The sequence below is a fragment of the Arvicola amphibius genome, chromosome 14, assembly GCF_903992535.2.
Source record: "Arvicola amphibius chromosome 14, mArvAmp1.2, whole genome shotgun sequence".
NCBI classification, from domain to species: Eukaryota; Metazoa; Chordata; class Mammalia; order Rodentia; family Cricetidae; genus Arvicola; species Arvicola amphibius.
The window spans coordinates 51,595,181-51,621,973 of record NC_052060.1 but is presented as its reverse complement, the minus strand read 5'-3'; the positions used below and the strand labels follow the sequence as shown (position 1 = coordinate 51,621,973).

Here is a 26,793-nt window from a genome sequence, read left to right as displayed (position 1 = left end):
CGAGGCAGGAACTTAACGCAGAAACCTTGAAGGAATCCCACTTGCTAGCTCTACCATGTTTAGCCAGCTTTCTTGGGTTGTTTGTTTGTTTGTTGTTTTCCAAACAGGATTTCTGTTTGTAGCCTTGGCTGTCCTGCAACTTGCTCTGTAGACCAGGCTGGCCTCAAATTCACACAGATCTGCCTGCCTCTATCTCCCAAGGGCTGAGATTAAAGACATTCATGACCACGGAATTATACAGCCCAGAATCACCTGTTCAAGGATGGTTCTGCCCACAGTGGTTTGGATCCTCAGGCACCAAGGAATAGATGATTTCCCACAGATGTACCATATGGATGTCAATTGGATCTAGGCAATTCCTCAACCAAGGCTTTCTTTTCAGTTGACTCTAGGCTGTGTTGAGTTGACAAAGATAATTAGGACAGAGTTCTAAATCTTTAAAATGTAAGGTCCTACAGTCGTGAATCTCTGAGACCCTCAGGGTGGCCTCAGTAAAGATCCAATGAAAGTTGGCATTTCACACACAACTAGAAAGGGTTGGGAGCTGAGGGTGGGTCAGCCTGGTCTGCAGTTGCCCGGCTGGCAGGATGCCTGCAGGCCTGGCCACAGCATCTCCCCCTCACCCAGCCCTGCTAAAGCCCCTTTGCTGTCTCCTATTTTACTCATGAACCCTATCAAGACAGCCATTTTTCCGTATACACTGAGAGAGCCAACTTCACAAGTTACTCCCGAACGTGTTAACCTCCTTAACAAGTAGTTAGTATGGACTTTGGACCTTCTAAGAGCGTGAGCGGATCCTGGAGATCCTATGTGTGCTTGCCGGGCTGTTGTAGGAATTTGACAGGGGACGCCATCCTTCTCCTTTTATCTTCCAGGTTCCTTCCTTCTATGTTAGAGGGACAGGGTCTTTCTATGTAGCCCTGGCTGTTCTGGAACTCTCTATGTAGACAAGGAATTAAAGTCACTTGTCACTATGCCCAGTCAGCATCAGTTCCCTACTTGAGATTTATTCCCTTTTCTATGGACCTTACCTGTTTAAAAGTCTCCTGAAACTATTTGGCTTAATTAACAGTTGATAGTGGAAAACAGAAAGCCTGCATTTCTAAAACTAGTGAATCATTAAACGATGTGTATCATCTGCATTTTATAAAACATTTTAAAATACTTTGTGAATATGCAGTTAATTAACACTGTGAATTGGAGAATCTGAGAATCAACATATGCATCTTAATTAAAACTGTAAAAATATTTCTGTGAACAAGGAGTGGATAATACTTCAAAGTGGAATGTATTTGATCTTAAAACCCAGATTTCAAATGTCTATGGTAGTGTTAATGATATTTTTTAAAAGAAGAGAAACTTTTTAAAAGAGGAAAAGAGAGCCGGGCGGTGGTGGCGCACGCCTTTAATCCCAGCACTCGGGAGGCAGAGGCAGGCGGATCTCTGTGAGTTCGAGGCCAGCCTGGTCTACAAGAGCTAGTTCCAGGACAGGCTCTAAAAAAGCTGCAGAGAAACCCTGTCTCGAAAAACCAAAAAAAAAAAAAAAAAAAAAAAAAGGAAAAGAGCTTTGAGAAAAATCATTTCTAGCTACTCAGAATTTGCTTTTTTTAATAATAGTCGTTATGCTTTCAGAACTTTATACATGTATACTTGGTGAAATACTGATAGCTAGGGAAACCAGAGGCAGCCTTGGAGGGAACCTTATTATTGTTAGTTTACAGAATTTTCTTTTCTTCAAACGTTTTAAATAGATTAACAGAATGGGCTCTGTCTTTGAAAATCGGAGTGGGATAAACTGTCAGCTGGTCACGTGCTCAGCGGATTGGTAAGTTTCATTTCAAACATTTCCCAAACCCTTCGCAAGCCATGCTCTTTCGCCTCGATGTCCCTGAAACCCATCTCTTTCTGCACTCATTCCATAATCGTTACTACAGCAATAATCTAACATGACTGAAGGAGAGTTATATAGACAATCGCTGATAAGTATTGCTGGCATTTAAAACAAATGAACTTTTGACCTGGAGCAATGTGGTGCCTTTAGTCTCAGCGCTCAGGAGGCTCCAGTAGGCCAGGATCTTAGACTGTGAAGCCAAGTCTCTACAAAGCAAGTTCCGAGCCAAAAGAGAACAAAAGAGCTTTTTATGGGGATAAATTTGAAAACAATAAGAAAACGGGAGCCAGCAAGAAGGCTCAGCTGGTAAAAGCCCTTGGCAGAAAAGCTTGAAGAGCTGGGTTAGAGTCCCGGGACCCAGGGTTGAGGAGAGCGCCAACTGTCAGTCATTGTCCTCTGGGGAGTGCCAACTGTCAGTCATTGTCCTCTGGGGAGCCCCAACTGTCAGTCATTGTCCTCTGGGTGCAACACGAGCCCATGGCTGCCAGTGCCCGTGCTCAGACACATCGTGCGCACAACAGTAGTAATAATGGTAATGATAATGACAGTAATAGAAAAAATAGTTAACTACACTTTCTCATTGGCATTAGTGCAGAGCATTATCTGCTTCTTCATACACCATATTTGTCATTCTATGGTATATGCTGTTTACATTCAGTTCATCTCACATGGGACAGGAAGGCTTCTTAACAGTAGAAAAGTGTTGTTATAATTTGACAGACATGACAGAGGCTATTCATTTAGATAAAATCTCATCAGCTCATTTATAGAATTAAGAATTCATAACAACATGGGAAATTTAATACTTATCTAGATAAGTAATGCTTATCTAGCCTCTAAACACCAGAAAAAAAAATACTATTAAAAACAGCTTTGTAGCTCATAATCAAAGTACTCAAAAGACTGGAGCCTGAGAATTATAAATTAAGTCCAGCCAGAGCTATATGGTGAGGTCCTATTTTTAAAAAATCTTTGAATCTCGGTGTGGTGGCACACACCTTTAATCCCAGCACTTGGGAAGCAAAGGTAAGTAGATCTCTGTGAGTTTGAGGTCAGCCTGGTCTGTATAATGAGTTCCAGGACGGCCAGAATTATGTAGTGAGACCCTGACTCAAAAATCCAAAAAACAAATACAAAAAAATCTTTGGCCCGGACAAAAATAACGACATGGTATTTATGATAGGGAAGCTGGCAGGAGCAGAAACTGTGGGGTTCAAGCAAAGGCACTGGAGACTTTAACAACCACCATTAAAATTGTGGTTTTGATAGATGAGCTTATTATATATGAGTTGTATCTTAATAAAGCTCTTATATTCCTTTTCAAAGTCATCAGTTTCCAAATTGAATTCTCCTGTATTACCATCAAGACAAAGAAAATCAACACCTATACCCATGGTATGATGTTGTAAATCATGGAGCGTGGTGCTGGAGGGAGGACACAGTACACTGACCGCTCCTGCCAAGGTCAGGCTCAGTTCCCGGCACCCACGTGGGAAAGCTCAGCACCTCCTGGAACTCCAGCTCTATTTGACCTCCACGGACACCACATTCACACACATGAAGTCACATGCAGCCACACGCAAACGCGTTAGTTAAAAATCAAATCTTTTCGGAAATGAAACACAGAATGGCTTCATTTCATAAAAGCTTAGTTTCAGAAACACTAGGAAGTTTCCATGTTAACATGTAGCCACCTGTGATGTCTAGACATTGTGCCTCTTACTTGTTCTTAATTAAATAATGATGATGATGATGATGATGATGATGATGATGACATGAGCTTTCTTTTAGCACAATATGTTTTTGGGATATTCGACCCCAAAAACCTACAAGCACAGCCGCAACGAACCCCGCAGCCACAACAACCACCCCAGTCACAGGCAACAACAGCAACACAAACTCCCAACAACCAGTAGCAGAGAAAAAGAAAGAAGAAACCATTGAAATTCCCTTTGATGTGCCGTCGACTTTCTTGCACCTGGATCTGTCCTGGAAACCCCTGTCTAGAGTAAGCAACATGGACGTGGTTCTATCCCACACCCTACACATTCTGCCTAGATTGCTCCATGCACCCACCCTCCAAATGAAGAATGGCTCAGACTAACACAGAATCTCAGTATTCACTACTCAGTATTCATTCAGCCAATAAACTCCTGACTGAGGCTGATTGATGCTGATCTAGACCCAGACAGTCAAATCGCAGCGAGCTCGGGGCTGGTATTTCCTGTATAAGCAAACTACATTTAGAAACAGCTGTGTGATGATTCTTTAGCTGCATATTGGTTCCTTGAAGATTGGTTGCTACTCAGGTGGGCCCAGGAACGTTAATTTTCCCCACTTCAATAGGAAAAATCTGCACATTTTAAACATCAGTAGTAAGAAATGATAGGGTAATACTGCTGAGCAAATAGAGCTGAGAAGTCATTGAATAAGAAGTCATATGTATTTAACTTGAGTCGGCAATTCGCCTTGAAAATAGCCTAGCAGTGTATGGGAACATGTGGAGGGTGTGTGGGGATCTTTTCTTTAGATGTGGGATTATAATTTCAAACTTGATATTTATATTTTCTTTTGATTTATGAATATCACATTGACACTCCTGGGTCTCCCAGAGAAGGAGCTTGGAGGAGTGATACTATTTCTGAAGTAGCTGGGAAAGAACAGGAACGAGAATATTAATAATTGTCTGGAGGAGGGGGCTGGAGAGACAGCTCAGCTGCTCTTGCAGAGGATATGGGTTCCTTTCCAACAACCACGTGGGGGCTCACAACCAGCACTGACTCCAGTTCCAGGGCATGGGATGCCCTCTTCTGGCCTCTGTGAGCACCAAGCATGCACATGGTGCACACACATACAGGCCAAGCACCCATACACATAAGATGAAATAAATCTAAAGCAATTTTTAAGAAAGGAAAGAAATTGTCTTGGGTAAGATTTACTGAGATGTAAAACAAATTAATATGCAAATGTACTCAAGAATAACAGCATAGCGAGGAGATAAAACAGTCAGAGGGAGAAAATAGGGGGAGATTGTAATACAGGAAGAAACCCAAAGGCCAGTTATTTATTCTGACCATGAACACACAATGTAGGCACAGAGCCACATCCATCATTCAGGGTAAAGGGTGGCATCCGGGTAGAAGCCAGACCCCTTTCTGAAGCTTCATTCTACCAAAGGACTTAGGGGTCAGGGCATTGGATCATTGTTTTAAGCTACAACTCCTAAAGGTGAGTTTGGGGATGGATATAAAACGTGTAAAGAAAGAAGACACTTTGCAATTGTGTCCAGGCAAGCTTCCCTTGGTTAGTAATATATATTTAGATGCTTTCCATGGGGAAAAGCAACTGGGATAAAGGAGGGGCGGGGCAGTAGAAGGTAAGTTTGTTACCATCTAGTGCAGAGGGGACAGCAACAAGGGAAAAACGCAAGGGTTTGCTACATGTATCTTTCTTTTATGTTCTTCCAACAGATAAAGCTGTCTAAGGGAGAAACAAGCTTAGATCACTGTCCAACCAAGCTGAGTCTGGGTGAAGACCCTCTTCTTTGCAGAATTCAAGGTAACTAACTGCCTTTGTCCATCAAAAGCGCATCTTGGTGTGTTCATAACCATCTATGTCTGGAACAGTCTGATTTGTAAGGATTCAAGTTTATAATGGCTGGAAGAGTGATGGCTTGCACTAAAGTCATAAGGACACAGAGGGCGCCACAGAATTCTGTGGCTCAGCTTTGTAAGCCCTAAGAGTGCCTGTGTGCGTGCATATGTGTGTTTGTGTGTCTGTCTTTTTGTCTCTGTCTGTTCTGTTTTTATTGCCCAGGCTGGTCTTGAACACTGGACTTGAGGAGGCCCTAAGATGGCCTCTACATCAGCCCCTGCCTCCAGGTTGCCGCCCTGCTTGAGTTCCTGCCCTCACTGCTTTAAATGATGAGCTGTCCTATGGAACTGTGAGCGGCATAAGCCCTCTTCTCCCCACCCGCCTTTTGCTCATGGTGTTTCATCACAGCAATCATAGCCATAACGAATACGGGTGGATGTGATCAAAATACTTTGTAAACAAGTATGAAAGCCTCAAAGAACATAGAAATCAAATGTAATGTTGAGTGAAGCCCACCTAAGGGGTGTGTAGCATTCAAAGAATAATTTTATAGACCGAAACTTATCTCAGGCATAGCCAAATCGATTATGAAACACAAAGAAACCAATTTCTATAATTATAATTTTAAACTAACAGCTACACGGCACCATGATAAATTAAACCGAATGAAAGAGGAAAATTCATTTTTAAATCTACAGCTTGGCTCAATCCATACCTCTTTGAAAAGTGATGGAAGGGTTTGCACAAGTATCTGCTGAGCGCTGCAACTGCAGAGCAAAGTTGCCCTCAAGCGTGCAAAATGCACAGAACGAGCTGGCAGCTGAAGGGTTTCTCAGACATTTGCCTTGTCCCCGAGGATTTCAGTTGTAAAATTTCCAAGTTTTGTTTAAACAAAGGACATCTAAGAAAAATATTTTTGTGTGTAAGTAATGCCCAGCTGGAACAGACCTATATTGTGGGGTGGGGGGGCTGGATTGGGGGGCATTTTTAAAGCACAACACGTTTGTTTTCCTTCTGCTGCACCTGCTTGACCTTATAGGAACTGTGGATTCTTCTCTCCCTCCTTTGAATTCAGTTTAATCCGAACAACTCGTGGAGCACCCGCTGTGGGTCAAGGACTGTGCTAATAGGGTGTGTGGCTTCCTTCTGTGGGTCAGAGCCTGTGCTAATAGAGTGCTTGCCTTCTGTGGGTCAGGGACTGCTAATATCACATGCTCTTTCCTCATCTAGCAAACACTCATGAAGGCCTCCCTGTAAGGCTAGTGTGATAAGTAGAACCAGACAATAGCAACAACCTGCAAGCTGGGAGTCTTCATTCTTGTTCTATAATTAGGAAAACCAAGGCCAAGAGATGTTCATACAACTTGCAAAGAGTTGGTCTTGTGTTAAATATCTTAGGATATTTTTCTTACTGGGTAGCCCAGGATGCCCTGGAATTCCCTAAGTACTCTAAGCTGCCTCTAATTGGCAGCAACCCCCCAGCTCCAGCCTTGGAGCTGTCGAGGTTGCAGATGTGAGTCTCCATCCCCAACCCTATTACAATTTTTTTTAACTGGATAAATATGAAGAGTCATAAAGATGTGAGTATTATTTTACCTAGTGTAGAGTGTGGATATTATTGTACTTTTAAAGTGTGAAGAGTTTTCATTCGGCTTAACAATTTTATTGTGGAACAATAAAAATAAGGTATATTGTACATTAGTTTGGGTGGCTCCTGCATGCACGCCCAGGAAAGACTGTCAGAGTCACCATGCAGAGCACATTCCTCCCTCTCACAGAAGTGTCTCCTCTGTCACCTGTGATGTGGGACATTAGCAGAGTGAAACCAGGTGGGAAATCCAAACATAAATAAAGAGAAAGAGTGGGAAGAGTCAGGGAGACCACTATGTAGCTGCCAAAGGTGAAAGACAAATGCCAGAACCTTATCCGGTAAGCCACAGCCTCCTGGTGATACACAGAATAATAGAAATGGGCTAATTTAAGAAATAGGAATACAACTAAGCTATTGGCCAAACAGCATTCTAATTAATTCAGTTTCTGTGTGGTTATTCGGGTCTGTAAAGCTGGGGAGCAAAAGAACAAATAACAGAGCAAATATTCTGGTGGAACAGATATAAAATACATTTGCATGCACTTAAGGAAAAGCTTGTTTAAAATAAGTAGTTTGTAGCACACCCCTAAGTTGTCAAACAGGAAAACATGCCATCAAACGACTATTTTCTTTCTGGATAACATGGTGTTATAAGTTATTCTTGAAGAAAAGCATTTGGGATAAACCACATCATAGAAGCAAAAGGCATGTTCTCAGCAGAGACACTCGCAGGCCATACAAAAGTTCATGTTGCCCGCAATCCCAGGGTCTCAGAAAGGTTGGCCACTTCCTGCCTCCTGGGTGAACAGCCAGCTTTAAGAATTTTATTAGATATCACGTGTGGTTTGGCCCCCTGCCAGCTACCAGCCTGGATCCGTCCCGCAGAGTGCAGAGTGCACTCAGGACTTTCCTGTGGCATTGCCTATTGATCCAGCCCGGGCTCGGCTCATGACTCACCCGCCCCTGTTGAATCTGCTCGGTTTTCTGGCATTCTGTCGCCATCTAGTGACCAAAGACCTCCCGCCTTTTGTCCACCATCATAGAACCCAGAAGTTAGTGGCCCTAGACACAGTTCAATAAAAAACTTTTTTTTTGTTTTTTTTTTTTTTTTTCGAGACAGGGTTTCCCTGTAGTTTCTAGAGCCTGTCCTGGAACTAGCTCTTGTAGACCAGGCTGGCCTCAAACTCAGAGATCCGCCTGCCTCTGCCTCCCGAGTGCTGGGATTAAAGGCGTGCGCCACTACTGCCCGGCTCAATAAAAAAACTTTAAGAAATTCTGTGTGTATTACTTTTTATTTGAAAATATCTTTTTTCATATAACATGATCATGATTTTCCTTGCCCCAACTGCTCCCATCTTCCCCACCTCCCTACCCACCCAAATCCATAGCCTTTCTTTCTCTCTCATTAAAAACCAAAGAGGCAACTAGAATAAACAAAATCAGAATTGGAAAAAACAAACAAACAGGATAAAAAGGAGCCAAAAAAAGCACAAGAAACACATACAGATGCAGAGAGAGAGAGGAGAGAGAGAGAGAGAGAGAGAGAGAGAGAGGAGGCAGGGAGGGAAGAGAAAAGCCTAAACAAAGCATTAAAAAAAAACCTTCAAAAATACCATTGAGTTTGTTTTCGTGTTGGCCGTCTTCTGCTGGGCATGGGGCCTGCCCTTGAGTGTGGTTTGTATACTCAGTGAGATTCCATTAGAGAAGACTGTTTTTCTCCTTTGTGAGAAGTCGGTTTCTTGTGCCACCAAGATGGCTCAGCAGGTAAGGTGCTTGTAGCTCAAGCCTGAGGACCTGAATTTGATCCCTGGGACTCACGTGGTTGAAGGAGAGAACAGAAGTTGTTCTCTGACTTTTCTCACACTTGCTGTGCACATGCGTTTGTGCACACACACTCGGATTTTCCAAAACCCTATTATTTTCTTGGTGATTACACCTTCTCTAGTGTTTGTGTGTTCCCTATCTTTCCCCCCTCTTCAATTTCTCCTCACCTGTCCCTAAGAGAACAAAGGAGCACTCCCTTAAGTTAAAATAGAATATGATTCCATTTTAAATATTTACTTATTGGTATGTGTATGAGTGTTTGTCCACCCCACGTGTGTCAGGTGTTCACAGATGCCGAAAGAAGGCATTGGACCCCCTGGAACTGGGGTTACAAGTAGTGGTTAACTGCCCTGTGGGTGCTGGGAACTGAGCCAAGGTCCTATGAGAGAGAAGTCAGAGCTCTTAACTACTGAGCCACCTCTCCAGTGCAAGATATAACCCATATTTACAAAACCTGTTTTACATGTATCCACAGAGATGCCACTAGGAGAGAAATAGTTATTCAGTGGTGTTATCTCTGAGAGATGTGGCATTAAGTATGTTTTTGCTATTTGGTGCGTGCTTTTCTCTATTTTCCAAAGCTTTGCGATATCCATAAATTTTACAACATAAATACCTTTCTCTAAAGTAAAATAACATCAGGGGCAGAGCTTCTCATGACCTTTCAGTTTGGTCCCCGGCTCTGCAGCTGCTTTGGTGTTCTTCAATCAAGAGAGCCAAGCCAGACTAGGGGCTTGGGAGGCCTGAGAGTCCCGGCTCCAGTCACGATGGACAGTTTCTTCTTCGGCTATAAGCTCTCTGGCCACGCCCGCTCCTTCACTTTCAAGGTTGAGGAAGAGGATGATACCGAACACATGCTGGCATTGAACAAGCTGTGCCTTACCGAGGGGGCCAAAGTCGAGTGTAATGTGGTGGAAGTTGTGGCCCGGGGATCATGACAACCAGAAGATTGCTGTTCCTGTGGCCAATCTCAGGTTATCTTGCCAGCCCATGCTCAGTCTGGATGATTTCCAGCTCCAGCCACCTGTAACCTTCCGCCTGAAGTCGGGTTCTGGGCCTGTGCACATCACTGGTCGGCATCGGACTGTGTGTACAAACAATGATCTTTCTGAAGAAGACAGGAGTGAGGACGAGGACAGCGAAGAGGAGGAAGTTGAGCTGTGTGGCATCCTTCCCGCCGGAGAGCACGGGGGCAGGTCCCAGCCCCGTTTGCTTCGGTAGCCACAGGCCTCAGGCACCACGTGCTCCTAGACGAATTTCAGGAATTGTAAATGTTTTCCTCTTGTTAAAGAGGAAGAGTTTGGGGAGGGGCAGGTGGGAGGGACTTGGACCGGTGCTAAGAGAGTGTGCATTCTCCATAGGGCCCTGTGTTTGCTCCTACATGTTTCCTGAAGCTTCCCTTTGCTGTTGGGGTGGGATACCTTTGAACATCTCTCCTGACCTTCTCTCCCCTCCACCTGCCCAGATTACATGTTTTGTGAACCCCCTGGTTCAATTCCCAGTACTGTTAAAAATAAATAAATAAATAAAGTTCAGAACAATTTTTACATTTTTAGATAAAGATCTAAATAAAGTGGCATTTGTTTTTTTTTGCAAAAAAAATAAAATAAAATAACATCAAATACGAGAAAAAAAATTCCGGTATGTCGGCCTTCAGAATAGCTGTCCCTTATGCTCTAATGCTCTAATGCTCTAATGCATAGTGTATATATATATATATATATATATATATATATATATATAATGACATAGTTGGTGGTGGTCTGAAAAGGTGGGGAGTTACAGCTAAACTGAAGCCTGTGAGTCTTGGACTTAACTAATGCCTTATTGAGAAGGGGATGAATATAATAGATGCGTGTGTCAAGCAACAGAAAATATGATATGTCTTTCTCTCTAAACAGGTACTTCTTCTATCCATGTTCTTCAGAAAGACAAGATGTTAAACCAGATCAAAGCCCTGAAGGCAGCCGAAATAAACCCCTACCACAATCTCGAAGCTGGGTTAGCCAATGTGCTCAAGCCGATAGATGATTTTTGCACCAAGTTCTTTGTGGGGACAGAGGTAAGCTAAAAATTGTCTGGTTTTAAAACTACATCTCCACCCACACCCACACCCACACCCACACCGCTGTAGTTTTATAACCTTTAGTTTACATGTTTGCTGCCTGAAGGTATTTTCATGTTTCAATATGTTCATTTGTATTTAAGAGTTTTGACTGAGATGTCTTGTAGACTCAGATCTGAAATCTCCTTAATGGGCTGGGGACGCAGTTGGCCGAGTGCCTGCCTAGCATGCGTGAGGCCCTGGGCTCCAGGCTTGAGAGCACACATGGGTGATCTCAGCACACCCTCAGGGTCACCCGGTCCCCAGTGGGACTACTGCCTTGCTCTCTGCCTCTCACCACCTCTGTCTCTTTCCCGTTTGTGCAACTGTCTCCTCTGCTGCTCCACACTGTACGCTTCTGTCTTTCCCTCTCCTTACAACAGCCATAGATTAGCACCAGGCTGCACAATCCTCAAATCCCAGCTGAGACGTGTGCTGCCTGCTCTCAGCTTTAAAAGGGAAACGCTGTGATGTGTCTTTCCTCTCTGCCTTATTCCAGGTCTTTATTACATGCTAACTTGGTTAAAACACTGAGAACAAATCACTGAATGACCCAAACCTGGTCTCGCCCCGCCACTCACCCTCAGAAAGTTAGAAAGGCTAGCAAACACGCATGGCGAGTCTCCACAGCCAACCAGGTCACTCCTATCACCATGCGTACATGAAGCAAACTCGTTCATTTCATCGTGGAATCAAATGCAGTAACAGTTTTGAGCCTCTCTTTCCACGTGGCACACTGAATTCTCATGGGACTTGTTGCTTTTATTTGTCTTGGTTCCCCCAGTCTCAGCCCAGGGCCGCAGCGAACAAGGTCTCTGGCCTCTGAACTTACCCCTTTTATCCAGAGCCTGTTATCTTTCTAGGAAGGCGAAGTGATATACACAGACTGGAAAATGGAGAGAGACTCTGAAACTGGACGGTTTATGCGTAAGTTTTATGGGCTAGCCTGCTATGAATAAGATCTTCCTGTTGCTATTGGCATAGGTTAATTATACGTAATAATGGGATTCCTTATGGCATTTTAACACACATATAAAAGGCATTTTTATCATCACCACTCCTCTTCGCCCTCTCCTATCTGTTCCTGACTCCCATGGGTCCTCTTCATCCTCCTACCTGGTCCTTATTAATTTATTTATTAATGCTAGCGTTATGGCTGTCAGCAAGCAGAGAGTGACGGAGAAGTCCAGAGAAGAGCTGTCTTTCTCGGGCTGTTAAGAAATGGTCCCGCTTGGACCCACAGCTGAGCTGAGTCCTGTCTTAGTCAATGTTCTATGGCTGTGAAGAGACACCAGGACCACAGCAGCTCCTATAAAGGAAAACATTTAGTCAGTGCTGGCTTACAGGTGTGGAGGTTTAGTCCATTGTTATCATGGCAGGATGCATGGTGGCACGCAGGCAGACATGGTGCTGGAGAAGGAGCCAAGGGTTCAGTATCTGGATTGGCAGGCAGCAGGAAGAGAGAAAGACACTAGGTCTGGCTTGAGCATTTGACAACTCAAAGCCTATTCCCCATGATATACTTCCTCCTGTAAGGTCACACCTACTCCAACAAGGCCACATGTCCTAGGACTTATAGTTACCCCCCTATGAGCAGATGGGAGTCATCTCATTCAAACCACCACAGTCCTGAGGGTGGAGACTTTTCAGATTAAACGGGGAAAGACCCTCCTTGTCAACAGAGCAACAAGGGGAAGCGCAAGGGAACCCAAAGGAGCAGTGGAGAGGAGGGAATCAGGAGAATTCGGGGCCACAGCATAGTAACCCAGAGGTCAACAACAGCCAACAGGGACAAAGAACTCTGACGGTATTAATGAGATTTCTAGAGCCAACCATATTCAGAAAAAGTGCCTGGCAAGAGAGTGGAGGCTGGGTCAGTGGAGCTGGCTATTGTCTGGAGAGGTCCTAACGGAAACAGGATGAGCAGTCACAGCAGCCTGGTAAGAGCAAGGTGGACTAGCAGGCAGGCGCGGTCACAGTCATGTAGCAGAAAAACGCGGGAGATGTGGGGCTCTCCAGGCCAAGATTCCCTGGCCAGTGGGATACGGGTGGTCAGGATGGAAAGGAGCTGCTTTTCATTCATGGGCATTTAGTCCATTCCCAGCAAACGAGAAGAGCTTTAGCCCAGGACCCTGGGAGCCCCTGAAGCCATCAGCCGAGCGCCCTGAGACAGGCAACGCTGTGCCAGCCTGCTATTCCCATTGAATAATGCTTGCAGCGTGGGAGGATTGGTACGCAGCTGCCCTCAATTGTAATCCATGTGTCCTGTTCGCAGTCCGTGGGCTGTAGATGCTTTCCTTGTGAGCTCCCACCCTGCATCTGTCATAAACACCAGGATGTCTCCTGAGCAAAGGCAGAGGGAGCGGCCACAACTTGGTCCCTCCTCATCTGCCTAGCTCTACACAACCAAGCAGGAGAGAGAATTCCATCCTCTTGAGGGAAAATAAAGGCAGATTACCCCAAATGAGACGGGGGTGGGGTCACATTAAATATTTCCACATGATCCAAGGACCAAGGCAAGAGATGCAGATCTGAATGAGAACAGTTGGCATAAACCATTGTATGCAGTAGACCCTTAAACTGTGCAGTCAGCACATATGTACGCCAGGTACCCTTCTAGCACTTTCCACCGCTAAATGCCTGTCATTGTCACAGTGGCCCTGTGGGATTGCTGCCTTGGGCATCAGTGGCAGTCTTTGAACCCAGTCTGCCGCCAGTCTGTGCCTTTTGATTTTGTTACAATTGTCTTTACCCAACCTGGCCTGGGGGCTCTGGCACTCCATTTAATAACTTAGGGACAGCTCCGTTCATTGTTGAAAGTCACGCTAGTCTTCCAAAGAACACTAGAAAGAAAAGATTAGCATAGGATGTTATTAAAAAGAACACACCTTACCACTGTGGATAATGCCATAGCTGATCACAGTTTCCGAGGGTTTCCAGGCCCCAGGACGGCCCTGCTTACTCAGAGACAGTGTGGAAGGAAACTGCCCCAAGGGTAACCCTGAAACAAACAAAAACAAAGCCTCTGGTTGTCTGGGGCGTCTTCTAGACCACTCAAGAAAGCCTGGGAAATACGAGTTCTGTGATCTCTTCAAGATGAAGCCTCAGAAACAGGATCTCTTGCTTTCTACCCAGAAGAGCCACCGTTCTTATTATTTTGTTTATTATTGTTGTTGTTGCTGTTGTTGTTGTTGTTGTTGAGATCAGTCCGTGCCTTACTCCGAGTTGTGGGCCCTGACCGACCGACGAGACTCCTCTTACACTCAGCCTGGGGATGCGTTTTCAGGATGGAGGATGACATTTGCAGCATGATGGGCATTCAAATGGCATCTGTCTGGTACCACACACAGTGCACAGACTGATAAATTACTATTAATGAGCGTAGAAAGAGTGCCACGCTGTAAATGTATCAGGGTGACTTGGGACAGTAAGGAAACAAGGGCAAATTTAAAAAAAAAAAAAATCAGGGAAACTAGCCCCAAGAACTTATCAGACATTCCAGACTTGGGAAAGGCTGTAATTTCCTCACCTGCCCTCCCCAAGCCCCAAAATGTAGGTACTTAGCCCTGCAGAGACCACGGCTCCTCCAGACCTGTCAAGGACCCCGTGTGGGGAGCTCCCGGACTGTCCCTGGGGCTCCAGCTTAGCTCATTCTCGCCTGATATGGCCTCCTAGATAAAACTGCTGCCTGCCTTCCTGTCCACCCACCGGGACCTTCTACCCTTTCCTCGAGCTGGACCCAGCCCTGCCCTTTTGCCTTTGCAACTGGACTGAAGTGGACAGCTCAACTCTGACCCTGAAGCCTGAATCCACAACCAGCAAGTCAGAGTAGCTTCCCTGACTTCTGGCTAGGTTCAGTTAGTCAGCTCACCCCGACAGGCCACATTTCCTTCAGTCTCTCTGTTTCTCAGAACCCTTGAGACCTCTGGAACCCCACTTTTTTAACCTTTTGTAGCCATCCTGCAATCCACTGTTAATGTAAAACCAGCTCTCACCTTTAAGGGGCTAAAAGAAAATTTATCCGAGAGCCAAATGAGAATGAGAATGATCATGGTCTGAAAACAGACTTGAGCCACCCGAAGTTCCCTTTCAAATACTTTTTCTTAAAGTTCTTGAAATTTTTGTTGTAACAAAGCAAAGAAAGTCATAAATTCCGACACTTTTCAGATCCATTGCTGGACACACCAGGGAGCTGTGTCACCACAAAGGGCGGGGACTTCTGCTCTCAGCCTCAGATGGTGCCTGATGACACCACTGTGGGGTCAGTGGAAGCTAACTATGAGGACCGGAAGTAGAAACCAGGCAGTCACTTTAGGGGCAAGGACCCTGAAGCAAACAGTTCCATTTTGTCCTTGGCCAGAAGCAGGAAATGTCCACGCTTTCCAGCCCCTGAGGTCCAGTGGAGAGTTCTGGTTTCTTATCGCTTTCTGAATGAGCACCTCTGCCTGGAAGCTACACCTGAGCCTGTGACCTGGACTCCAGTCCTGACGCTAATCCCTTCTGGTGAACAGCTTTGGGATTAGATTTCTGGGTTTCCATGGTGGGAATGGGTTATATCAATTCCCCAGTTACAACTCATCTCCTAAATGGTCTTAGGGTCTCTACTCTTGAGGGAAGAATATTACAGGAACCTTAGTGACCCCTTCCTACTAGAATGTCTCTGCCGCTAAAGAGAGACACAGTGTTCTGATCTGCTCAAAAGCTGGGAATCAAACCCAGGACCTCTGGAAGAGCAGCCAGTGTCCTTAACCACTGAGCCATCTCTGCAGCCCAGGATGAATAATATCCTATCACCTACCTAGGCCACATTTTGTTTGAACATTCATCCACAGTTATTCCTGCCTTTCTTCTATTGCAAATGGTGGTGCTGTGAATGTGGATGGACAAATAGCCTTTCAAAGCCCTGCTTTATAATTTTAGGAGGTCCCTTTCTCTTTAATATCCCTTCAGTGTTTGAATGGGGGAGAAGTCAGCCCTCACATACCTTTAAAATGATGAGCTACAGAATCAATTTGCAGTTTTAGTGTAGATAGAGTCATTGCAGCTTAGGTCCCACAGGCCTTTGCTTTTATGGTCATCCCTGGAGTCTGGAGCAAGGCATGAAGAGCATTCAGGTCAACGGTCAACCCTGGCAGATGGGAGAGAAAGCCAGGCCCTATCCTGATATGCACTGGGCAGGGACCTGAGAGGCAGGAAGGCCCCTAGGCCTGTGGCCGCTGGCTCTATTGAGCTCTGGTCTCAGCACCTGAACTTTACCTTTGTTAGCTGCAATCAGTGAAATTGCTTCAAGCCTGTGGCTCTGGTCAGAAACCAGGCTGCTCTTAGCACTGCACCTCACTCCCTGCCTGGCCAAGCTGCCTCCATATCTTGATCCACCAATGTGTCCTGATTAGCCATTACTTTACTGCGGATTAATTATAGTCACCTCTCACCTCCCTTCCTCCCTTCCTCCCTTCCTCCCTCCCTCTCTTTCTCTCTTTCACACACACACACACACACACACACACCCCTAAACTACCACAGACGTCCTCACGTCCCCACCTCGCTTCCACTTGCCTCTGACCCATTCCCACCATAGCAGCTTCGGAACCAGCCTTGGGTCTGAGCTGGACTCATAAAAAGACACTGCACTTTGGCCTCAATCTGAACTCTTTTTTTCCATGCAGGGCCCTACACAGTCTGATCCTTCTAGACCCTGTCCATTCATGCCTCATGCCCGTGGTTCCAGGTTCCACTTACCGCTCCTCTTCCAGAACTTTGGTGTGTGATGTCCTTCAGTGTGCACTGTTCCTCCTCACGAGAAACTTCCAGCACTCAACTCCACTAAGACCTGAATGATTCCTTCCCCCAACCATTCCGTCTAAGTTAGGAGTGTCCCTTGTCGTTCTTCCTAGTGATGGTTTCAGTTACTTGCTGGAGGATTTGTTTACTGGATATCTTCTCTTCCCAGTAGACTGTCAGCCATGCGAGGCAGGACCACATTGGGTTACTAGCTAGCCAATGTCCAGCCACCCACACGAAGACCTTTGTATATGTAAGCAATCCACAAACAGTTAGAACTCCCTGAATGAACTGACAAACTGGTAAATGAAGGAGAACGTGGCATTGAGAAGTGGCCCAGGAGGCAAGTTTCTGTGACAGACTATGTACCCAAAGTTGGCCTTGTCTACTTCTACAGCTAAGAAACCTGTCAACCTCTACACTGTCCATGACGGGGCTGTCCACACTGTTCAGAGGTCCCCTTTCTACAACGACATCATCCTCACTATTGGGGGCTGGAACGTGGCCATCTGGAAGGAAGAAGTCATGGTAAGCTGCCTGCGGAAAGGCGTGGGCGGGCGAGCCTTTGTTACCGAGAAAGACAATAGGAGCCACGACTGTTCCAGTGCATCGTGCCCGTGGGGCACTTTATTATGAGAAATGAGAACAGATGGCCTGCCTCTAGCTCCTCAGCAGAACCACTGGGAGTCTTTGAAAACACTACCACGTGGCTTTCCTTCCAGAGAGGAAGTAAACAGCACAGCAAGGCCCTTGTTCTCTGGAACCCAATAGTGTTTGTTCTTGAGAACGTCCGTCGTGGGCAGCTCCCGGGACTTGAGTTTTCCTCTTGTAAGGCAGGAGATGGGACCCTAATGACTGGATGAGGCCCCGGGGATCGCTGGGCGGCCTCTTTTCTTCTGCGCCAGCAGCATGTTGGCAGGTTCGGGAAGCTGGCATTTGCAGACTGAGGGCCCAGGGACAGCCGAGCATTGCTTGTCCAGACACATGTGTGCACTGGTAAGATCTGGTCATGATTAAGAGATGGGCCCTGCCAGGTGGGAGCAAGACTGCCAAGACAAACAAACAATAAAACAACAACAACAACAACAAAAAAAAAACAGATCCAGTGAAGCAGGGCAGGGCAAACCGGTTCTTTTTGGTGGGAAATCCAGATTCCTATGCCCCTTTGAGAGAAATACGAGATTGTGAAAAACCTGGAGGAACAGGGACAAGAGGCAGAGTACACATGTGTGTCACAACGGCAACATACATGCTTTCCCACCAAATAGCCCCCTTTGGATAACTAATTCATATAAATAACTTTAAAAAGAAACATGTGGTAACATTTGCACACAGAGTGTCACTGAATAAAACTGAAGCTTAAAAAATAAAACTAAAAAAAAAAAACTTAAATCTCCATCCACAAACTTTCTGTCAATAATGAGGGATTTATTTTGTTGTTGTTGTTTGTTTGTTTGTTTGTTTGTACAATGAGGAAAACTCTCCAGGTGGTGGTGCACACTTTTAATCCCAGCACTTGGGAGGCAGAGGCAGGTGGATCTCTGTGAATTTGAGGCCAGCCTGGTGGTCTACAGAGTGAGTTCCAGGACAGGATCCAAAGCTACACAGAGAAACCCTGTCTCAATAAATAAATAAAACAAACAAGAAAGAAAGAAAAAGAAAGAAAGAAAGAAAGAAAGAAAGAAAGAAAGAAAGAAAGAAAGGAAAAGAAAAAACTCTGGTATGATTTTTCAGAAGACTGGCAGGAACCAAAAGTCAGATTAGCACCCCTCCCCCCACCAGAGACTAAAGGAATTGAGAGAATGGGGACAGAAAGGCTTGGAGGTGACCAGGCCTGGGCAGTCTTCTGCCCTCATGACAGGGTTTCCTATGCATGGGGTTGAGTTGTGGGAGACAATCCCATGCCTTGCTTTAGTCACCGAACTATAAGGGACACTTGGATATACCTCATGGGTAGGCAGACATGCCAGTAGGGTAAAGTGTATTCCAATCTCTTTCCTCTGAGACAACTTTCCCAATTTAGCAAATTATCTCATGGTGGAGAGGGGGGAAAATGATGATTCCATTATGCTTTGGTGCCCGAGAGTCTCTCCCAAACATAGCTACAGCCATAAAGTGGCTTAGGAAAATTCTGCGGGCGCTGCTGCTGGTTTGCAGCTGGAGTGGACAGCTGCGTTAGTTCCTTTTGGGCCGTGGTGATGAAAACCCCTCAGTAATAACTTAAAGGAGCAGAGATCTTGCCTGCCTGACTGGTATGTGGTTGTGTAGCTCAGTTAGTTCTGGTCCCTCCCACTCCAAAGCAGCATGCAGACAAAGCTGCTCACCTCTCCGCAGACAAGAAGCAGAGGCTCAGGACCAGGATCAGGTGTAGGCTTCAAAGGCGAGGCCTTCCTCTAGCTAGGTCCCCCCACTTGAAGCTTCCAGACCATCCCCCAAACGGCGCCACCAGCAGGGAGCCAAGTATTCGACCCATGAGTCTGTGGGAGACACATATTCAAATCATAACAGTCATCTTTTTGTTTGCTTTTGTGGATACTCGGACTGTTTCCATGGGCAGCAGGTCTCTGTCATCAAGATAGAGGAGAAACGGCCTCACATGCTCCTCAAATCTGCTGTCCACAGATCCTCATAAGAAACAGCCATCCGTTCAGAGGCAGTGGGGTTATCAGGACCAGAAACTAAATTGGAAGGTTCAATCTCTTCTAAAAATCAACTAAAACAAGAAAGAAAAAGGTTGCTTATAAAATAAATGAGAGAGAAAATAGCTTGTCCTATATAAAAGCCCACAACATTGCTGAGCAGATGGCCCAGTGGGTAAAGGTGGAAGGAGAGAACCAGAACCAGCTCCACAAAGACGCCCTTCGACTTCCACATGGGCACTGTGGCGTGCACCACTCTGTCTGTGTCCTCTCTCTCTCTCTCTCTCTCTCTCTCTCTCTCTCTCTCTCTCTCTCTCTCTCTCTCTCTCTCTCTCTCTCTCTCTCTCTCAACAATAAAACCTTACAACAAAAGGAAGTAAGACTTCCCAGTGGGATAAACTTATGGGATAAACTTATGGTTAAGTAATCATGGCCAACTGAGCTGTACTTTTAAGAAAAAAAAAAAGACTGTGATTTTTCCTTGGGTCAGAGCAAAAGTTTTCAATGTGTGCTTTACATTGTGTTTAGACTGGACCGCTCCTTCAGACATGCTGCGCACCGAAAAGGTACACGGCTGGGCACTGGTCCCTGACGCGGCCCGGCGTATTCTACATCGGCCGAGAAGATGGATTCGTCGATATCTGGGACCTCCTGGAGAAAACCCACGAACCGGCCCAGTCCCAGAATATCTGCATCACCATGATCACCTACATTAAACCCTGGACCTTTTCCAGTATGTTCTTTCTAATCCATCGAGCAACGTGTTTGGAGAAGCTAGGAACGCTTGGGCGTTCACCCGAAAAGACCCTCCCCCGTCCCATGTTTTCCTCCAACGGGCCCTGCCTTCTGATCCCCACGCCTCCCTTAGTTTCTCCAACAACACTCCCCTCTTTCTCTCCATATTGCTCCCTGACTCTGGGAGCCCCAAAGTGTCCCTCCCTGTTTGGACTCCTCAGCCATGATTTCTCAGACTTCTGATTGGGTCCGGCCAAGGCCGATTTTGAACCACAAGATGGGAAGCATCCATTAGTCTTCACAGAGTACAAGGGAGTGATCCTAAAGCTTTGCTGCTTTTTGGCTATTTATTTCCAGAAATACTGAGTTGTGTTTCTTTGTCAGCTTTTTAATATCATGTACTTTAGTGATGCCCCCAATAACCACGTCAGGCACCTCCCTTCATGGGATCACAAAATTCTCTAGGGTTATAGATCTACTAAGCCATAGTGTCTGGGTTGAAAATGAGTTAACAGCAAAATCCTACCTGCCAAACAAACAGAAATCCAAGGACGTAGCTATAGAAAAGTAATTTATTTCCTTGGTTTTTTTTTTTTTTTTTCCTGCCTGTTTTTCTAATCTGTCTGTTTGGCTCAAATAGTATTGTCTGCGTAACTCCAGGATTCCTGTCTTTCCTGGAAGAACTTCCCCTTTGTTTCCAAAAGTCTATAGGCACAAGATTTTCTCATGATTTTTTTCTAGAAACACCCCACACAGAAACTCAGGCTTCAGGATCTCTAGAACATCTGCCTGGTTCCCACTTAGCCATGAGGCATGCAAAGCTTGTTCTCCTACCCTTGGTGCAGAACACTGGCTTTGCACCAGCAGGGTTATGAGTGTAGGATTCAGGAATTTAAACCAGACCTCCTGAAAACGAGAAGAGGGAAGCATCTGGGAAGCAAGGAGAATGAGCATTCTCACACACTCCATTTATTATTATTATTATTATTATTATTATTATTATTCAGTGTTTTGTCATAGGAAAACCATGGTTTGAGCTGTGTCTCAGAAACATGTCTTCAGCTCTTGGGGTGTTGGCTGAAGTGGGCTTTCCTCAGACCGCGGAGAAAGTGAGCTATCAGCTCCTCTCCTTAGACACCGGGAAAGCCAGATTTGAGGTGGCGGGAAGCTCGCAAAGACTCGGAGTTTTAGCTTTCATCCCGGCAACTGGAAAAAAATGACTTGTCGGTGTTTACATAGTCCAGCCATGAGCACCTGGTGGAGTGCCAAGAGCGTGGCCACCACAGCAGGTCCTTCGGGAAACCACAACAAAACAGCTTCTTAGCCTTCTTTAGCCTCTTCAGAGGACTTTCTGTTTGTTGTCTCTCTCCATTTTTTTAACCCTTCAGGTAAGCAGCAGTTTATAGCCATAGCTGATTATTATGGAACGCTGCATATCTTAGAAATTCCGTGGACACTGAGCCACCCATCCTTCAACGAGGTTAGTAAAGTCCCGGCTTCCCAAGTTCAATGTCGCTGATGCATTTCTTTTATAAAATTATACTTACTTATTTGCGTTGGGATGGGTGCATGCCATGACACAGTCTGGGCTTTGGGGAACAACTTGCAGGACTTGCTTCTCTCCTTCTACCATGTGGGTACCAGGGATTGAACTCAGGGCAGCAAACTTAGCAGCAATCACCCCTACCTGTCAAACCATCTTGCCACCCTTTGGGGGCACACCTTAAAAGTGTGTTTACAATGGTGGCGCTTTTGTTTTACAAGAAAATGAGAAACTTGGGCGTTTTAAATAATGAGAATATTTTATCATATGAATTAGATAGTTTGAAGCTAAGGAAAATAATCACACATTTGAAGCCAAACAAATGGCGTGGAAACGTTGTTATTTTCAAACTGTAACTGAGCTTTAGCTCCGCCACGACAGAGACACCCTTCGCCAAGGACTCTGTTGACACATCATACATCTCTCTGTCATCCTCCCTAACATCTGCATATCACTGGCCCTGCATCTGAACCACAGTACCCTGCTTCTCCAACCTTATAGTCACCATCTAAGTGTTTTGAGCAATCCTAAGAATGAGGGTGTAAAAGGATCGATGGATGAAAAACATACATATATACGCACTCACATTAAATGTATAGATTGCAATCTATTGCATCCCAGCATCGTGCTAGTTCCTGACAGGCAGCAAGCTTGCCCTGATGCCTTCCCCAAGGGAGGCCTCTGTTGACTCCCTTCTAATATGACTGCATGCTAAGCCGGCTGGGGGAATTCACCTCTGCTTCTAGTCTCTTTAAAGTCTCCAGAGAGGGCTGGGGATAGGCTCTGCCATTAAAGGCTAGGTTCACAACCAGAAATATAAAGTCTCTGTAACTACCTTCATCTGAGTTTACCAAGTTCAGATGAGGACATGCAACTTCAGTCTCCAAAGTAAGAAGGAAGGAAAGAGGGAAAAGCAAATTTCACTGTAAAAGCAAAATCTACCGTAAAAATTGAAGGTTTTTGCAGCTCTCTCCTTCCAACTATAATGACGAAAACCACAGGGGCCTAGATGTAAGCACAGAAGCAAGCACATGGAGCTAACTTCCCTGACCTACAGGCACACCTCCAGTTCACACCCCACTAAGGGATGAGAAACATTCTAGTCGGTTCTTCCTTTCATGGTTCAGAAGGTGGTTATACAGTTTTGATCAGGCGGAGTGGGGAAAGGCGGTAGGGTAGGAAAATCCTAACCACGGAGCAGCAGGCATCTAGACAGAGCCGTGGAAAGACCACGGGCATCCCTGTGGGGCTCGCTCATCCCGGGCCTTTGCTTCTGGCAGGTATCAAGTGTGAACTACTACTTTGACAGAGAGGTCAAGCACCTGGAATATGTCCAGCAGCGCAAGTTGATCCGTGATCAAGAAAAAAAAGAAATGGCCCTGGAACTGGTGAAGAAGAAAACCGTGAGTGAGATTTCAGAAAGGAGAGATGCCTTCGCCTCCTCCCCGTGGGAAAGTGTCACCGGGCTCATCCCGCAGGGGTCCTGTGCCCTCCACAACTTTCTGCTCTTCCTCATGAGAACCAAGAGGGCTGCAGACAACTTACATACAGGGCTCAGAGGGCACTTTACGTAGTCAGTGCTCTGTCATGTAAGTCCCATGGAAAGAACTCAGGTCATCAGGCTGGGCGATAGGCACCATAGCCACAGAGCCAGCTCACCAGCCCTGATAACAGAGTCCGTCCGAGCCATCATTCTGTAATTCATTGTAATTCTAAAGTCCTTTCATGTAGATACAAAGGTCCCCAGGAAAGTGCTTCAGTTACATGGAATTCCCATGTCTGGAGAGCGTTGCATTGAAACAAGCCATGAGCTGTCTACCAACAGCTACCTCTGATGCTTGCTGGAAGGCATTTGGCTAAATCACATGACCACCACATCAAATAGTTGTTAGGCTAACGATGGTAGCAGAAAGGCAGAGAGGGGTGTCTTTTGTCGTGCTGTGAACCCTGACACAGAGACGTGGGGAGCATGTCCACCTTGCACGAAGCTGTCAGAGGAACACAGCACTCTCTGGGACACTCTCCTCTGTCCCTCTCTCAGGGATGGGAACTCTGGAGCTGGTTTTCTGCAATCCACTAGAACTGGGGACTTCTAACTGCTCGATAAACAGTTCTTGTGTTCCCACTCAGGTCACCTGGGTTTGCAGTCATGTATGTCTCTTGTTGGTTTGTCTCCTCCCTTGCCACTCTGTCAGCACAGTTTCCTAACGGACCCCGCCTATGGCCTCTTCACAGCCAAGCACATAGTAGTCTTGGAAGTAACTTTCAGGGTGAGAGCCCAGGTCTCTAAGCAAAGCAGCAGATGTGACTCCAGCGAGGTCCCGCACACATCACCCACTGATAGACTCATGGTCACACAATCAAAGCAGAAGACTCATTCCAAAAGCCGGCCTTGGAGGTGACAGCGCAAACAACAATCCCAGCGAATTAACTGTCCCACTACAACCAGTGGCTTGTTCTTTTGAACACTTTCAAGCATGGGTTTAAGTGCCACTGTCACACTCTCCCGCAACAGTTTACCCACAGCTGCCACAACTCCAAGTACAAACAACTTACCTTCCAGGTCACATGAGGAAAGCAGGACCCGTGGGAAAGACCCGGCGAGGAGTTTGTTCTTTAGTCTATAGCAACAGTTCTCAACCCTGTCATGGGGGGGGGGGGGGGTGGCAACTAAGGCCATCAGAAAACACAGATATTTACATTACAATTAATAACAGTGGCAAAATGACAGCTATAAAGTGGCAGCAAAAATAATTTTATAGTTAGGCTCACCACAACATGAGGAACTGTATTAAAGGGTCCCAGCATTAGGAAGGTTGACAACCAATGGTCTAGAGAGGCACCACAGAAGACAGGCTCTTGCCCAATCCCCACTTCTCCAGCCCCTCAGACTCTCCCCCCCCTCCCCCCCGTCCACCTGTCATCCTACCCTCCCATAAATCCCTTCGGGAGAGCAGTCACACCAGCTCTTCAATAAAACCCTACTCTTTTTCATTCCTCTTGGGTTTTGAAGCTGCCAGTGGCTGACAGAGCTGTCCCGCTTGTTTCCACCCAGAAAATCTACAGCAAGTCGAAAGAGCAGATGGAGGCGGAACTGAAGCTGGAGTATGACAGCTATGTGGAGCTCGAGAAGTCCGTCCTCTTCAGTCTCGGCCTAGGCAAAGTCTCAGAGAAGGTATCATACTTGGAGCTTATTTAGCGAAGATTCTCGAAGATGGTCCCCGGATTGACTCTGCTGATCTCCCCTCCCCTTTTATTGATTTGCGGTATGCAAGGTGAAACAGCGGACTGATCATCTATAGGTGTATTTTTAATTGCAGGCTTTAGCTCACTGGTATGAAAACAATGAAACTCTTATCAGATTTATTTCCATCTCATGCTGAGTTTTATTGAGCTGTGCAGAATGTGGGCTTTTGCATAAGAACATCTTTATCTTCCTATAGTGGCCTTGCACAGCTCCCGACAGCCCCTCCTCCGAAGTCCTGGTCAAGCAGAGGCTCTAATCCCTGGTGAAATAGGAATCCAACTTTGCTTCTCCCCACCACATGACTTTTGTCACCTCTCCATAAGAAAGGATTTCCCCGAGCCAGTGCACAGCACAGGGCCATGTTCTCAACACAGTATTAGCCAACTAAACCCAGAGATGTAATTTTTAAAGGATAACCCATGAAGACCAGGGTGGATTTACCCAGGAAAACAAGATTTATTTAACAGTAGAAAAAATGAGCCTAGAGATTGACCAAGCAGATAAGTTAATTGTAGTGCTGATAGGTACGGAAAATATTCGTTAAAAAAATGCAGCATTCATGACATTAATACATTCTTAGCAGCAATGGAGAAGAACTCTTTAACCGATGAAGGGCATCAAAAAATGCACCCTCGTCATGGCTGTCTTATTGACTTTTCTACAGCTGTGATAAAGCACCACTATCAAGGCAACTTATTAAAAGAGCATGTTTAAGTTGGGCCTCACAGTTCCAGATGTTTATCCATCATGGCCACCGTGGCAGGAGCATGGCAGCAGGCACTGGAACAGGAGCCCAGAGCTTACCTCTTGAGACACAACCATGAGGTGGCACGCTTCCTCCAACAAAGCCACACCCCTTAATCTCCCACAAACAGTTCCACCAACTAGGGACCTAGCTATTCAAGCATAAGAGCCACTACAATGGCAAAGATGTAAAAGAATTTCTCTAAGACGTAGAACGGCATTCTACCCATATAACTAGCACAGGAAACCGCACTGTAGGAAAACACGGAGCCCTACCACTACACTCCCATCGCCCTGCCCAAGGGAGGGGGTTTTAGTTTGTGGGGGATTAACAGAAGGGCTAATCAGGAAGGTGACACAATCCACTTTCCTGGTGGGAAGATAAGGAATGGATTAGAATGGAGAGTCACCTAACCAGAAATCCTCTTAGGAGGTTATGGTAACAGTTCAGGGTGAAAGACGAGAAGGCCCTAGAGGTAAAACATCATGTGAAGATGGAACTGAGAGTTTCACTGAATGGGAAAGGGGAGACAGAGAGAGGCCACAGTTTATAGGTCAGGTTAATGGAGGGGAGGGCACTGTCAATCAGCCAGAGATTGGCACGTTCCCACCTGTGTGCCCTTGGACAGATGACGGCTCTGTGAGAGCCTCAGCCAACCATGTTGAAGCCACATGTTTGGCAGCATCCATGGGCTGGAGTTTATTGTTGCTTAGAACAGCAAATCCCTAGGCTGGTCTCAAACTGTCAACCATTCTGCCTTGAACTTCATCCAGGGGGCTTGAATTGCTCAGTGAGTTCACCAGGAGGTGACATAGATCGGAGGCAGATCTGTACTTGTGGGAGGAGAGAGAAGATGGAAGACAGACAGACTGCACCTCAAAGTCTCCCAGCATCCCAGTTACAGCCCAGCAGTGTACTGGGTTCTGTCTCAGGCTCTTGGAGCCCAACAGCTGACACCCATTTCTCTGGCTCAGAGCCTTCAGTTAGCAGGCGACAGACCTGCTGAGCCCCAGCAAAGAACTTGGTTGAGTTGAGGCTCAAACTAGACAATTACAACAGCTGGTGTGTATGAAATAGAGCTAAGGATGGACCTCCCCTT

General features: G+C 45.9%; 1 protein-coding gene and 1 pseudogene across 2 annotated transcripts in view; both read left to right on the top strand.

The window, feature by feature from the left end:
- The window catches only part of Dnai3 (dynein axonemal intermediate chain 3), a 49,592-nt gene extending 24,691 nt beyond the window's left edge, over positions 1 to 24,901 (top strand). For both annotated transcript variants that reach the window (XM_038311734.1, XM_038311733.1), the window contains 11 exons: positions 1,752 to 1,825; positions 3,683 to 3,723; positions 3,808 to 3,899; positions 5,362 to 5,449; positions 10,832 to 10,962; positions 11,868 to 11,931; positions 17,183 to 17,313; positions 19,953 to 20,157; positions 21,548 to 21,639; positions 22,983 to 23,105; positions 24,758 to 24,901. In XM_038311734.1, coding sequence (XP_038167662.1) covers positions 1,752 to 1,825; positions 3,683 to 3,723; positions 3,808 to 3,899; positions 5,362 to 5,449; positions 10,832 to 10,962; positions 11,868 to 11,931; positions 17,183 to 17,313; positions 19,953 to 20,157; positions 21,548 to 21,639; positions 22,983 to 23,105; positions 24,758 to 24,901 — 1,185 coding nt within the window. The remainder of the gene's footprint in view (positions 1 to 1,751; positions 1,826 to 3,682; positions 3,724 to 3,807; positions 3,900 to 5,361; positions 5,450 to 10,831; positions 10,963 to 11,867; positions 11,932 to 17,182; positions 17,314 to 19,952; positions 20,158 to 21,547; positions 21,640 to 22,982; positions 23,106 to 24,757) is intronic.
- Positions 7,784 to 10,121, top strand: LOC119801128 (annotated as a pseudogene).
- Positions 24,902 to 26,793: the final 1,892 nt, after the last annotated feature.